Raw genomic sequence first — 15,527 nt, forward strand, 5'->3', positions numbered from 1 at the left:
CCGATTTCGATCAAAATTTTACCATTGACCTCGTAATATGTTACCCTTTTTTTATCAGACTAACTTATTTTTGGACTGGATTTTCCCCCTATAATACCTGCTACTTTGTTAAAGTAACGTGATGACGGATCACAAACATCTTATCTTAGAGGTCTTTTTTATAGGCATTGATATCTTTATGTCAATCCATCCACAATCAATTAAAAATCAGGTTTCAGTTGCACACACTTTCGAGAAAACCAGCCGTGACGTGTTGACGAAGTATAGTAATGGTACTTCCAAAACTTACCTGCAATGGACCACTAGCGGACCAGCATCTGATGGGTGTGCGTTTCTCACGATGTTTCGTAAGTCAATCAGAGGCTGAGAACACTCGGGTTCTCTCTTGTCAGGCCAAATCGTGTAGTGGTACTGACTCACCCATCGAGATTCTTCGTCGTCTCCCTGGTTGGTGATGGTACCGAAATAAAATACCCACAAAACAACGACCACAACAAATGCAGAACAAAACCAACAACAACAACAACAAAGAAAAGAGAACTTCTTATTATGTTTATATAAACTTAATAGGCACGTTCAGCATGTGAATACATAAAGGACTTGCGTTCAAGAACGAAAATAAAACAGACTGTTTTAATGGTGTGAAACGCTTGTCACTTCAATGCTTCATTTACTGTTGGTACAGTCTAAGTGTCAATTCACTGACTTGTATTGCATTTCTCTGGAAGTATGATACAAGTAGTCGCCCAGCGATCTCTCAACAGTTTCTCAGTGATTTTTCATGTCTATTATGGTCTCTCGGTAATCTCCATGTAAAGGTTTTCACGGTTTCTAATTTTGATTTAGTTTCATTCGCTATCATATAGCTCACAATTTGTTTATTAATTTCTTTTTACAATGAACAACACGTAAATTGGTGTTGTATACTGTCGATTGACTACGAAACCGATCATGCACTTTGCATAGAAACAAACATGCAAATGACATACGAATCGCAACTCCAGTCGACGATGGACGAAACCTGCGTGCTTCTCTTCCTCTTTATTTGTCACGAACATATCACCGTACCTCTCGCTGCTGTCAGCCTCAGGCCAGTACTGCAGGCATTTAACCTACAGAACATGTCATAGCAAGGGGGAAATGGATAATCGCCATCAGTGTCACATGCAGGAGACGTTTCATGAAGCATGCGGGAAGAAAATTATATAAATACTAATGACACAAATACTACCATTTTCCAGTATTTCAACCTCACCATATGGTCATTGCAAAATTGTAGGACAGTAATAAACCTACAATTCACAACAAGTTTGTAAATATTTATAGCTTTCAGATACAGTGTAAAACTACGTAAGATATATAAGAGAAAATGCATATGGCATTTATCTTTTGAAGACATTACTTGGTCTAAATTTTAGCATAAGGTGATTTCTCTCCATTACGCATGTTCCTCCGCTTAAACTAACGGCGGAAACTACTACTTTTTCTCTTTTTTTTTCCAAAGAGAATCATGGCAATAACATCTTACACATCTCAATGACGTCACTGCTCATGTGACATTTAAAGTACACTATTTCTTTCATTTTGAGATGATTTAAGAGGAAATTCGGCTGCGTTATAGGTTTCCGGTGAGACATGCCTCTCTACAATTTGCTCACATGTCTCTATCTGTAAATAACTCCACTGTGATTAAACACCTTGAAGTACTCAATAATGAGGGAATACACAGTGAGGAGGCTTCCTACCTTGCCGTCTTCGACAAGATTGGTCAGCATGACGATGGCCCCTACATTCTGCTGATAGATCATCTGCCAGAAGTCATTCAAAGACGCTGTGTTCGGCCCTATAATCAAAACGACATGACTTTTTGTTTAATCATCAGGAGATATCATATATACAGTATATATATATATATATATATATATATATATATATATATATATTTATATATGAGTGTGTGTGTGTGTGGGTGTGTGGGTGTTTCTGTCTGTCTGTAAGTGCTAGGTGCAAATATAATATCTAATCTCTTTGAATTTTTCCGATACATTATACATCACGGCACACATTCTTTAAGCACTTCAAAAGAGCATTTCATGCAGCAGGATCGTTCGTTACGTTTCAATAATCATGTATTCTTTTTACGCATGAAAGTCACATTAGTCCGTCGAAAGTAAAAATCACCTTGTGTTGCTATGTAGGCCTTCTTTTTCCGGTGTCCCTGCAAACAACAAAACAGGTACAACAAATGGTGCTGTAATATCTGTAATAATTTTATTTATGAATATGGCTGGATGACTTCACCGTTTAATCTCGACAATTAATCAAGGTATTCTTTTCACGCGTTTTATTATTAGATGGTAATGATTATGATGATGATGGTAATAATAATAATAATAATAATAATAATAATAATAATTATTATTATTATTATCATTATTATAATTACAACAATACTACTACTACTAATAATAATAATGATACTGATAATAATAATAATAATAATTATTATTATTATCATTATTATAATTACAACAATACTACTACTACTAATAATAATAATGATACTGATAATAATAATAATAATAATAATAATAATAATAATAATAATGATAATAATAATAAAAATAATAATACATTATGTTTGTAATGCGCTTGACACAATGTTTCTAAGCGCAAAGGGAAAATACGAAAGGAAAAAGGAAAAACAAAAGATAACAGATATCTCTTGCCCCTAAACTATGAAACAATCTCCCCGTCAGCATCCGACAAGCCAATACACTAGATTCATTTAAGTCACTCCTCAAAACATATCTCTTTAGGCAGTGTTATCTGTGTTAGTAGTAGTAGTAGTATTTGTAATTGTCGTTATATATGATTGTGTACTGTAGTTATATGTGGATGCCCTTATTCATTGTTTTCTTCTTCACTTGTTCTCTATCTTTGTTTTTCCCCAGCGCTTAGATATATGATAGCGGTTTATAAATGTTAGGTATGTATGTATATTTGTATGTTTATATGTATTATTATCATTATTATTATTATTATTATTATATTATTATTATTATTATTATTATTATTATTATTATTATTATTATAACAGACAAATCAAAATACAAGTGAGAATAATATGACATGCATCAATGTGTACTAGTAAATATACGATGTAATGATGTAAAAAAAAATAAAAACAAGAAAACTTGCTTCTTACTGGCCAATAAACAAGACATAACAATACAAAATGATCTACGATGTCTTCCAGATTTTGGTTTTAAGGTTATAGCGACACCTCTGGCACAGCTGATATTGTGATGCATATCTGTGAGTAGTCTTATAACATTTAATATGTCGTATCGTCTTTAAATGGCAAGCTGAAATATCCCTTAGATAGCGTGAATGAGAGAAAGACAATTTCCTTTCTTTTCATTATAGATAGAAGGCAAGTCTCCATATTATACTTACATCGAAGAACGTAGCGTTGATGTAATCTGCTCCTGGTTGGTTTGACTCTGTCTTGAGTTTTACGCGGTGCTCATCGACTTGTGAAAAACCGAAATGAAAAACACAGTTAAAAATTAACTTATAAAGCACGTTACGATGCAGGTTTTCTCGTTCGTATGAAAATAGACGTTCTGATGCATAGAAATAAACGTCCAACTTTAAGTTGTCAGAGGAGTCATTAGGCTAACTTATATCAACGTTGATACTGCATTTTTTACATGATTAACATGATTATAATTAACATTATGTTATTGTTTATTAAGAGGCCATTACGTGATTATAACCTTTATAATTTACACGTACATCTGCAGCAAGCAACTTCTTCGGCTAATGTGCTAATATTTTTACTCTATATCACACGCAAAATGAAATTTACTTACATGTGACTATGTTCTTGTAGCGATTCTTCTTTTTGTTCTGTGGAAGGAAAGCTACGCATTCTTCGGGGATTTCGTTGTAGAGATCCTAACATGCATGAACCAAAACAAAAACAACAACAAGTTTACACTTCGGCAATTATTGATATAAACACTTTTACCCTCAGTTGAGTGTATTTTACCAGTATAATCAATTTGAAGCAGTATTTTTTCTGCTGTTCTATTGTAATGAAAATTACATCTGCTGCTTTCTCAGTTGAATTTACCTGTGCGGTTACGCGAGTTGTTGATGCTTAAAAAAACAACAATCATAATTGATTTTTACCTAGATGTGTTACTATTTTTTTATGGTTTCTGTACAAGATAGTGTGACTTGTGAGGTAGTGACATCTTCACATCATTACTATTGTGTTGCTTGTGATCTACGTTTCCGCCGTTACTGCAGAGCTTGACAGTGTCATGGGCTGCAGCACTAATTTTTTAAAAGGGCACCGGTTTATATGCTTGCCACAAAGTAAGGAATGTAACAACGGGGGAGCAATCAACGAGACCAATAAAACAACCGCAATATCATCTACTGTACATAAGTGTATAATCGTTACTCCTTTTTTTTCTTCTCACGATTATATTATATGTAATCAAAGTAAGTGTCGTCTGGCACATTATTCTCTACAAGCATTGTACTAGATTTTTTGTTTGGTGGTCATCTTCTTTATCAAGAGTAGCCTCTTCAATCTTGACACTGTTTTACCAGAGGGCCTGTCATTATCGTTACCCTAGCGTTGCCAGGTACCCATTTATACACCCCCTGATCGAGAGGAACATCTTGGGTAAAAACATCTTGCCCAAGGCCGCAAGCACTGGACTGGATTCAACTCAGGTCCTCCGATTGGGAGTCCTGAGTCGTATCCACTGTATGCCACATGGTCATTTTCTCATACACGATCTTGTTCAAATAGTCCAGTTTACAGTATGTCAGTTTTCTTCAAACTATAACGGAAAAAATAAGTCATTTAAAGAACGGATGAAAGGGATGGACATAGTTTGACGGAGATCGAGATTTATATTTTATCCTTTTGCGAAAGAATGAGAAAGCTTTATATATTGGAGCATACAATTTTATGAAGAATAAAATGTTAATTTGATGAAAATCGGTTTTGCGATGGCCCAGAAATTTAAAAAAAAAAGAGCAAAACAATGAGGTCCTAATACAAGGTGGGATACACCTCTTATTAGGACCCTCTGCTTTTTGAATATACATCTCAGCCATGTTAAAACCGATTTTAATCAACTAAACTTTGAATCCTTTTAGAATTAATTGTCCGGTCTTTAACCTGTCTTAAGTGGTTACTGATTATCTCGCAAAAAGCTAAAACATAGAATCCCTATCTCAATCAGAACTATTGTATACCATCCTTTTAAACACATGAGGAATAACATGGAAAACATCGCCGATGACAGTGAGACAAAGCGCCAAATGAACAAAATATGACAATGAAGGCTGTTTGAATGAGCATGCAAGGCTTCTTTTGTCCTCATACCTTGAACTCTTTCTCGAGGCCTTCTGAAAGTCGCTTCTTCTTCACGTATTTCGCCAAGTTACTCAAAAGAATGGGCCGATAAATGGCGGGGGTCACCTTCACTGGTGGCTTGGCAGGTTCTTCGGGTGGGGATTCCACGACACTTTCGTAATTGCCCATACTGTACGCTAGAGAGCGAAGAGTTGTGTGTATTTAATTTTGTTAAAGTTTGGCAATACATGTATATATATATATATATATATATCTATATATATATATATATATGACCTTGCATCACAAAACAACAAAAAGTCGCCAGATATGGATTTTTAGTCGAGGGCAGATCCTTAAAGAGCAGACTCTAAGCTTTAAAATGATTTAAAATGATGTATAACTCAATTCAACCTACATGCATAATCTAAATACTAGAAAGAAAGCACACACTCTGGAAAAGTTTGAAATGACAAAAGAGGCTCGGAAGAACAGGGTCTATTCAAGTGCTTAATCTTTACCAAGCTGCGCTAGCTGTGCATTGAAAGGAACAAAACACACGTTATAAACCACCGGAGCAACAACAGTGAAGGGATTATCAAATTAAGCTGAAATTTGAAATGTTCTACTAACACAATCTGTCCACGGTTAATGCCAAATTTCAAAGCAGTAGAGTTATCCTTTCAAAACTTTTTAGACTTGAAAGTGAAGAGTGTGTGGAGGATTTCAAGAAATGAAAAGGGGATTCTAAGACACACCTGATCATTCTATTCTCCCCCAAAAATGGGTTGTAGAAAAACTGCTGAAAACACACTTTCACATTCATGTTATGATCCCAAAGTAAAGATTAGTGTAGAGGGATAGCTCTTTCAGAAAATATGAAAAACTCAAGATTAGTGTAGAGGGATAGCTCTTTCAGAAAATATGAAAAACTCAAGGTTGACTTGGTTGACCCATTTCACCTTTTTTGACTCCTCACGTAAAATCAACGGGTGCGACTTTATGTTCGTTTTGTGATGCACGGTCACACACACACACATATATATACGTATATAATTATTCATACTAATATACATATTGGAAGGTAGACATAATTTAGCAGACGCTTTATTAAACTTTATCGTTGATATCCAAATACATAATGCTGACTTAAATAACATGAAATCGGCAGCATACATGACTGATGTAATCATATAGGGCCTATATTTCATGTTGAAAATCATAGAAAACTATACCTTGGAAGTATGATACAGGATTATACGCAGCTGCTGTCGAGAACAATGTTGAATGGGCTTCCGTGTGGAAGTACAATGTATATCATTGATTTGTGCAGAGCTAATATTGGAAATAATTATGTAATCGCATGCTTTCATAAACTATATGATATTGTACTGTTTATGACCTTTTAATCTATTCAAAACCTTAACCCGTTGAGGACGGGCTGATTTTGCTACAACACGCATTTCCCATAGACCAATGCCGGAGTATAAACGAAATGCATCCACCATCATCCAGTTTTATCTACAATGTATTCATATGACGGTAACTTAATGATTTTAATCTCTGACAATCGATTGAAGGGATGTTTTGATGGAGATGAGGATTAGGGTTTTAACTTTTTGCGATATACCAAAAAAGCACTGATGAAACATAGTACAGAGCACACCATTCTAAATGGAATTCAGAGTTTATTTGATGAAAATCGATTTTGGAATGGCTGAGACATACAAAAAAAAACTAAAACAAAGTAAGCTTGATAAAAGATGGGTCCCACCATTTATTAAGATTGCTCTGTTTTTAGTATCTCAGTCATTTCAAAACCAATTTTCATCAGATAGATATCGAATTCCTCTTGGAATTACACGCTCTTTCATATTTCATAAGAGGTTTCTCATTATCTCACCCAAAATGTTAGAAACGTGAAGTTACGTCTCAACCAAAACTATACAATCCCTTTCATTAAAGAGATGACTACATTTTGTTGCAGGAATATCAGTCCCTACGTAACATGTTAACTTTCAAGTTGTTGTTAAGGAGTATATATCAATCTTCCTAATCACTTACAATTGTCATTTACAGGTATAGGGTTTGTCATGCCAGCTTTCGGTAGCGGTATGGGAGGGGACCTGTGAATAGCAGAAACACGAAAACGATCAAAGTGAATGAATCAGTTATTAAAGAAACTTCTAGCATTTAACGTATGCCAATAATTAATACTTCAAATTGAATGTAAACAACTTCCCAGTTTATTTTGAATTCATACAGAGAATATGACTGCGCTTACAAAACAAAACAGAAAGAAAAGAAAAAACCAAAACCAACCAACGAAACAAAAACCCCAAAAACCCCAAACAAAAGCGTGGTTAATTCAGAACTAGCGATATAATTGCGCAGGGAATAACTCTTATTCATCGCAATTTCTATACTTCTATACTTTTAATTTTGAGGCGCACAATTAGGAAGGTCGATGTTACTGTCAAGTGACTGTAGCAAGAGTTATTTGGAATATACAAGCGTGCACTTCGGCCTACAGACAGGGAATCAGGAAACTTATTCCCATGGGATGTCACAGTAGTCCGAGCTGATATAAAGGTGAGAAAACTGAGAAGAAATAGGAGTTCTTTTTTTTCTGTCGAACGCAAGATTACAATCGTCTCACTTTGTTACGAAATTATGTTACCAATTGAAACAAAACAATTACCATGAGGACATATTTATTCATTCTAGGAGACTCTTGTGTTGGCAATATTGTGACCTGTCAATGCATTACGTAACAAAGAAACAAGCATCAATGTCGCGACAACAGCTGCTGTCAACGAAGGAATTATAAATTTTGACGAAAATCTAAAGTCTTGTGTCCTAATTTTCTCCTGCCTCTGTTTCCATCCGTTTTATAACGCATGTATGAATATATAGGATAAAATGATACTAGTAGGTTCGATATCACCTAAATTACCTTATGCTTTATTGTATTTGAACTGCAACGCCTTTTTGAACTCGGTTTCTCTGGTGTTGCACTGTTAGGTATTTGGGAAATTACAATGGAATACCTGAATATCAGTGGAAAGCTTAGACTGCTGAAGAGAATAGAATTAGACCAAGGAAAAGCCTCGATGCCCAGTTTGTTATAGCTAGGCTATCGGTGATGCTGCTTGATATTCGTATTGAATAGTAGTCGTACTTACTAGAGAGAGAGAGACAGAGAGGACAGAGAGAGATGGAGAGATGAGAGAGAGAGAGAGAGACAGAGAGGAGAGAGCATGTCAAGGGTTTATGACGTTAGTTCGATGGCTTCATGTTCCGACAAAGTGTACACTTCTTACGTTTTCGTTTAATTATACACTCACCGTCGTTTTCGATAGAACAGAATGCCAGAGACCAGAACTATCAAGAGTACTGGGATACCAACTCCAAGCCCAGCGGCCAAACCTTTCAGAATAACATGGACATGAAGACAATCATATAGTTTTTAAACTATTGCGCGTGGTTATATGGACATGAATGTATTGTATAATTATCAATAGTGTAATCAAAGGTAGCATCATATGCTCGATGTGCATTTCAGAGAGGTCAATAGCTCATATTCTTTTTAAAATGAATTTTTATCCATTTTTCATCTTCCCAATTCATGTGTCAAACTAGAGTGCGATGACTATTGACCAGCACAGGCGAAACATGTTGTCTTCAAAATTTGGTTAGCAGTTGCTGTATGTCTCTGTATGCGTTTTCTTTCTTCTCTCATTTCCGGCTAGGTCGCCATCTTCTAGGGGCATACATGCTGAATGCAACAACAAAGGTAACGTTAACGGGTAGACGTTTGTAAACGTGATGGAATTGTGATCAGGGTATAATGACTCAAGGAACGGAGGTCTTGGATTGGTTCCCTTGTTTTACAAGTTAACCAAGGTTGATTTCGTTTGTTTCATTTTAATAAGCTTAAGTACAGACAGCTGAATGTAACATATTCATCAACACATCGTACGCTCAATACTCCTAAGAATTCATTAGAGTAGACTTCTCTGGTAGCCAGAGCTCTTATACTTTGAGTTATAGTTGCCCTGCGAGAAAAATACGAGTTGCTGATGTAGAGTCTTGCACAAGGGCGCAAGCGTGATAGCAAATACCGGCACACTCTAGCGTTTGAAGTCTTCGATGGTGGCACATTCTGTTTACACGATGCATCCTCCCTGTAGCTGTAAGCAAGCAGACGAGCTGTTGTGTAGTTAATTATCTTCCCCAGGGATGGCTGCTCTTGATTTGATGCTTCCCATTAGCTAACTGAAAGAGAACCTAGTGAATATGCCCACCTTTATTTGTAGACTTGGATTTGCCGTTGTGGTTTCTGTTGTGGAGTCTGACCAGGGTCCCCTTTCCACCTTCATTGACAGCTGCAACCTAGGGGAGGATAAAACACATCACTCTTCATCGTCAATAATTACTATAGGGAGCTTTAGATTTGCGGCGCGGACGTTTGAGACGACGATTAAAGCGTTGGACGTTCTTCTCTCTTCCTGCTTCGAGCTGAAAAGTAGCTTTATATTGCACCAGTGACGCCCCCATATTAAGTAACTGCGATACGTCGTGAATTTAGAGGACATAAAAGTAGCCCAGAACGCGTGGTGACGACGCGAGCTAATTATACTCATACAATGTAGATCGAATTTGGTAAGCGATTTGGCCCATGCGCAGAACATTATTTTTCTCTAAACATCCTCGTCGCGAAAATCTAAAGCTCCATTTTGTGACAGACCATGCACATTCGACCCTGTTGAGTCATTCACATATAGTTTAAAACAATGTCCAGTGGAAGTGGCCAAACCAATCTCAATTCTCATCGTGTTGTACATGCTGTATAATGCAAGGTGTGACCCGCAGGTATTGTCGAATTTAGGTCAATGTAAGGAGAAAAACAGTTCTACAACCTTCATACCGTCTTTTCTAAGATTTAAAAGCAAACATTTCCACTTTTCATTCCCTGCCACAACGGTGGTGATGGACAGCACAAGAAGAGAGGACGGCAATCGTTGCCTGAAGTAGACAGTCAAATTTGGACGTAGCGACCTCCAAAGGGACACCAGAAAGAAAAAGGTGACAATTTTAGACAATTGACCGCTTTTGACCATGGTTTTTAACATCGTTTTTATCGGAGGATATTAAGTAATCGTAGACAAGAGGCCGCAGTATAGACAGATCACACTATTTAAAGGCAACTTTGACTGTTTATCCTCACGATAAATATTCTGTATATCAAAGCATGACACTTCCACTCACCATGCCTATTATAAAGATCAGTCGTTTCACCGCAGAATGATAATCATGATGATTTGAAATAGATCAACGATATCTGAATTTTCACATAATGTAGGGCCAGGACAGATTTGTTACCAAGACTCAGATATCAAAAGCAAAGAATGATATAGAATTGGTACCTTTATTGTGTATTCTGTACTTTCCACCACATCAGTGATATTGTACGTCATCTCATATTGGATCCCATCAGATATTTGGATTATTATCGGATCCTCATCTGCTGGCGACAGTTCCAACTCGTAGGCACTGATCTCATAAATGCCGAGGTCAGGTTCACTTGGAGCTGTCACAGTAACAACAATGTAAGTCTGCGAGATGTTGAAAGCTTCCGGCTGAGAGGGTGCTCCAGGTACTGATGTGATGTGAAGAAGTGACGCCATTATCATCTTATAAGAAGCCTCTATTGGTTTCCGATTTAACATGTACAAATGTTATCTTGTTTTGTGCATCCCAAAAACTCACAATGATTACACAGGGCTAACATCACACAGAACACGTATTGCAGAATCGTTTCCATTGCATTTTCATGGTAACATAGATACATTGAAAATACATAAGATATGGAATCAGAAGGTTTGACAAACATGCGACATTAAAAAAAAATGAATATGCATGTAAAGTTGATGCTATGCTTGCAGAGTACACTTACGAACTGGATAATTTGAGGTGGTGCAAAATCATGTCCATGCGGATGTACGTAAACGAGACGCCCTTTTAAAAAAACAAAACAAATCTTTTGCATAGCTAACTCATTTTTGAATGTATGTAAACGAGGTACTCTCTTAAAAAATACCTTTTGCATAGCTTACTAATTTGTGAATGACACGGACTGATAAAAGTAGCTTGGTTAAAGAATAAACCCCCCCCCCAAAAAAAAAACCAACCAAACCAAACAAAACAAAACAAAACAAAACAAAACAAAACAAAACAAAACAAAACAAAACAAAACAAACAGAAAAACAACAACAAAGAGCGTGTTAGAAAATTTAGTATTTTTTGCGCCATTTCAGAACATGCATTTTGATTGTGTTATATCACTAATAAAAAGAACGTGTATGTGATATCCTAGTGGAATACTGGTGAACAAGAAGATGGAGTGTAGCTTGCTATCACGTACTTGGAATGGGCAATGTCGTCACTTCTCCATCACCTGGTTCGCTTTCCCCTCCGTTGCTTACTGCTGTCACCTTTAACACAACAAATAAAATATGGTATAAATTATGATCTCCTCACTGTTACGCATCTGTTTTATGTTCCTGTAATTCTTCGAAATCAATATGACAGTCAAATGGAATCACTATTCATTATCTAAAATCTATTTGAGCATAAATGATTATTTATGTTGTATTATACATATAAATGTATATTCACGTTGTATTTATCCGCACGGACTTGCGGAAGAACAGTCTCCAGACTGAAGTATGTTGCCATGCTCATATAAATGATAAGAAATGAAATTTTACGAAAATTGATTTAATTCACTGGACATGATATTCTCTTATCCTTTTTTTTTTTGGCTGATATTGTCATAATTAAACACATTGAATTCATCAGAATTGAAAAGAAGTTTCTGCTTGTAAAGCTCCCAGTACATGCACGTGAAGGGAAAAACCTACTGACCTACTATATTTTGTGGAGAAAGGCCCAAGAGGCATACACGTGTATTGCTTGTGGAAAGTTGATTCACCTATATTCGTGGCCGGTTCCATTTTATTGTATGTGGATATTGCTACAACGAAGTGGTTACAGGCTGGATAACTACTTCGATAATTTCTTGCTAGATTATCACCTGTACATTGGACTGGACACTGTTGTTACAGCGTCTGGATTCAACATGTATCGCTTTTGATTATCGTGCATGCTGTACACTAATCTGCGAGTTCGAGCACTGATTTACGTCAGAGTGCTATGGATCATTAAAAGTCTGTGTGCATGGAGAATCATTCATCTGTGCATCAATCGAGATTTCCAGGGATTACAGGGAATTTGCGATTACTACATTACCACAATTGTAACATAATGATGTGTAAGTGATCATCCATTGATTGGGTTCTTAATTGTACTTATAGATCAGTTTTTGTACCAAGAACATTTTCAATAAAGCGCATGAACATTAATTTTGTTTTCATTCGTGCAATCAGTTGGTCGTAACAACATAAAAAAAACCCGATACACAATACGTACAATGCGGTGCACCATCCAAATAAAGCAACGACAGCATGATCATGTTTCGGGAAGCGAAATAATATAAGTTAAAATAGTAGTTAATTTCAATTTGCCCCAAGTGAAGTTTGCACGTTACCGTGAAGGAATAGCTGGTGTCAGGACTGAGGTCGACTAACTGGTAGGACATGCTCTCTTGGAGGTTATCTGCAATCTCCACTGGTTCTCCGGGGTTCACTTGTATCGTATATTTCATCAGAATCCCATTGATGAGCTCAGGTTCTTGCCACATTATGGTTGCGGATGTTTGATTTACAGAGTCAGACAAAATCCCCACATCTCGTGGAATAGTAGGAGCTGTGTGTAGAGAATAAAAAAACAAACAAACAGACGAAGCAATATATATTCATTGAAGGATTTTCTTTATGAACGAATGCATTTTTTAAATTTATTTTTTATCTTTTATTTATTTATTAATTTATTTTTAGCTCAGGCTATTGTTGCAGTGTGAGGAACAAGGACCCGGCAATGTGTAACATGGGTTGTTTATAATACATAGGCCTATGCAATGGGAAGTAACAACATCAAAAAAGGAAATAGTGATGATAGTTAAAAGAAAGTGACTTTGACGGGTGTAGTATATTCTTCCTGAAGGTAATTCTATTCGGCATTATTGCTTTTCTTGTGAATTCTTCTTTTCCATGTAAAGTTATAAACTAAGATTGTATTGCTTACTTGTTTATTTATCCAAATCAGAGTTGATATCATTATGATAATTGTATTCATGGTTTGTTTTTTTGTCGAAAATTACGTGATTGTAATTTCCTTCTGATGTTATGGACTCATGTAAGTGTTTATTATTTTGTATTACTTTATTTGGAAATGAAATCATTTGAATTGAATTGAATTGAGTTGAATAGGGCGCTACGGCAAAGACGCATGTAGTCGAAATATTCCATCAAACCATAAATTGGTATTTTCGACGTCATGATTGTGCGTGCATTCTGAGATTATACCAGACACAAGATGCACATAAATTGTGGACAATTTATACGTACCACTTGGCAGGGTTCTGGCTTGGATGCTGTCACATGGACCCCCTCCAGCAGATGTGTATGCACAGACTGTGAAGTTATAGGATGTGTAATGTGGTAAAGATTGGTACGTTAAAGTCGTAGTGGTTGTGATGTTTTCCTCCGGGGGAGTAGATGTATCATCGTTCTGTAGCTTCATGAAGGTGCACATGTAGAAAACATCTCCATTCCTGGTTTTACACGATGGTATGATCCACTCGTAGGTCAACGTTTGTTTTGTGTCATTGTTTACAGCGAGGTTACCAGGTTTCTCTGTAGGGACTAACAGCGTGATAAACAATAGAAGAAACATGTCATACTTTTATAGCGTTGTTCAATTTGTAGGGACCATTTAGAAGATGAAGTTATACATTTACCTCAAATTTCATGATCTTTCTCATTTTCTTTAACTGTTTCATATTATTCATCTGTAAATTCTGAAACCCACAAGACAAAACCAGAGCGTATGGTATTTTGTAATTTATTAACCCGAAAAGTAGACATAAGAGAGGTTTGTCGTTGATTAGCAGACATCTCAGATGTTAGTCCTCTTCTTTTGATTTTCGATCAACCGCTGACACTAGCACCCATGTGTCATTTGTTTCAATTGCAAGTCATCTTTACTGGCAAATGATGACTGCTTGTAAAATATTTGGTTTTTTTTTTCATTTCAAAGTAATAATACCCCGTTATACCTCATTTCTTACGCTCCCTGAGGTACACTAAAAGCTAATTCTCTCGCATGCTTGAATTATTGTATACATGTATACTCGATATACTTTAAATGTTAGAATTGACAAGATGTTAAAAGAGATCGGTTTTTTTTTCTTCCACGAGAGCAAAACATGACAAAAGAGAACACATCCGTCTGATATAAACGGATACAAGCGAGAGGGATAATATCTTGTGTGTGATTTTTCGACAGCCTAATTTACAAAAATACAACACAAATGACCACGTTCTTTTTACCATTCGTTGATTACCTGAATCACTGGAATTAAATACTGTCCACGATGCCTTGATAGCCTGGTATTTATGATCCTCATAATCCTCATAATATGGAATGACCGTGAAGTTGTATGTTGAGTATGCGTACAGGTCATCATAGGTGTAGGACGTGACATTTGTTGTAGAGACTTCCGGGTTGTCCGATTTTGAGTCGTCGCACTGGTCCCGAAGCAGAAGATTGCGTGTGACTTTGTAAGAGACTGGGAAGCACTTTCTTGCTGGTTCTGTCCAGAACAAGTCGACTATATCATACGACTCCGTGGTAGTTGAAAGGTTGTCCACTGGATCAGGCGCTGGGTAGGGGTAGACCATGTATTTCATTTAACCTAAAAATTCTGCATTTATTACTTTTCCTTTACTACAAAATCTAGTACAGGTGGTGAATAAATACAAATTATTATTAAGATGATATGCACTTCATCATCTGTCTCAAATAATGAAAAACCGTTCATGTTACTTCTGTGGTCTTTAGGAAGTTCCTAAGTGTTTTAAATGAAAACACACAAATATTTTAGGCCTAGATATGACAGTATGAGTTGAATTCGGTGATGTTTACCACTCTGTAATAACTTTTCATACATGACTAT

At 36.3% G+C, this 15,527-nt stretch overlaps 1 protein-coding gene across 1 annotated transcript in view; it reads right to left on the reverse strand.

Moving 5' to 3' along the window:
• The window catches only part of LOC139719011 (receptor-type tyrosine-protein phosphatase F-like), a 116,446-nt gene that overhangs the window by 10,285 nt on the left and 90,634 nt on the right, over window positions 1-15,527 (reverse strand). The window contains exons 11-25 of the mRNA XM_071630453.1: window positions 14,916-15,233; window positions 13,918-14,214; window positions 12,999-13,216; window positions 11,814-11,883; window positions 10,816-11,048; window positions 9,694-9,781; window positions 8,734-8,815; window positions 7,451-7,512; window positions 5,417-5,583; window positions 3,879-3,963; window positions 3,460-3,536; window positions 2,182-2,218; window positions 1,746-1,843; window positions 990-1,112; window positions 290-444 (exon numbers count right to left, since the gene is read on the reverse strand). Coding sequence (XP_071486554.1) covers window positions 290-444; window positions 990-1,112; window positions 1,746-1,843; window positions 2,182-2,218; window positions 3,460-3,536; window positions 3,879-3,963; window positions 5,417-5,583; window positions 7,451-7,512; window positions 8,734-8,815; window positions 9,694-9,781; window positions 10,816-11,048; window positions 11,814-11,883; window positions 12,999-13,216; window positions 13,918-14,214; window positions 14,916-15,233 — 2,110 coding nt within the window. The remainder of the gene's footprint in view (window positions 1-289; window positions 445-989; window positions 1,113-1,745; window positions 1,844-2,181; window positions 2,219-3,459; window positions 3,537-3,878; window positions 3,964-5,416; window positions 5,584-7,450; window positions 7,513-8,733; window positions 8,816-9,693; window positions 9,782-10,815; window positions 11,049-11,813; window positions 11,884-12,998; window positions 13,217-13,917; window positions 14,215-14,915; window positions 15,234-15,527) is intronic.

The sequence above is a fragment of the Diadema antillarum genome, unplaced genomic scaffold (genome assembly GCF_040938485.1).
Source record: "Diadema antillarum isolate AM-2024a unplaced genomic scaffold, OU_Dant_1.0 scf00000103, whole genome shotgun sequence".
Lineage (NCBI taxonomy): Eukaryota > Metazoa > Echinodermata > Echinoidea > Diadematoida > Diadematidae > Diadema > Diadema antillarum.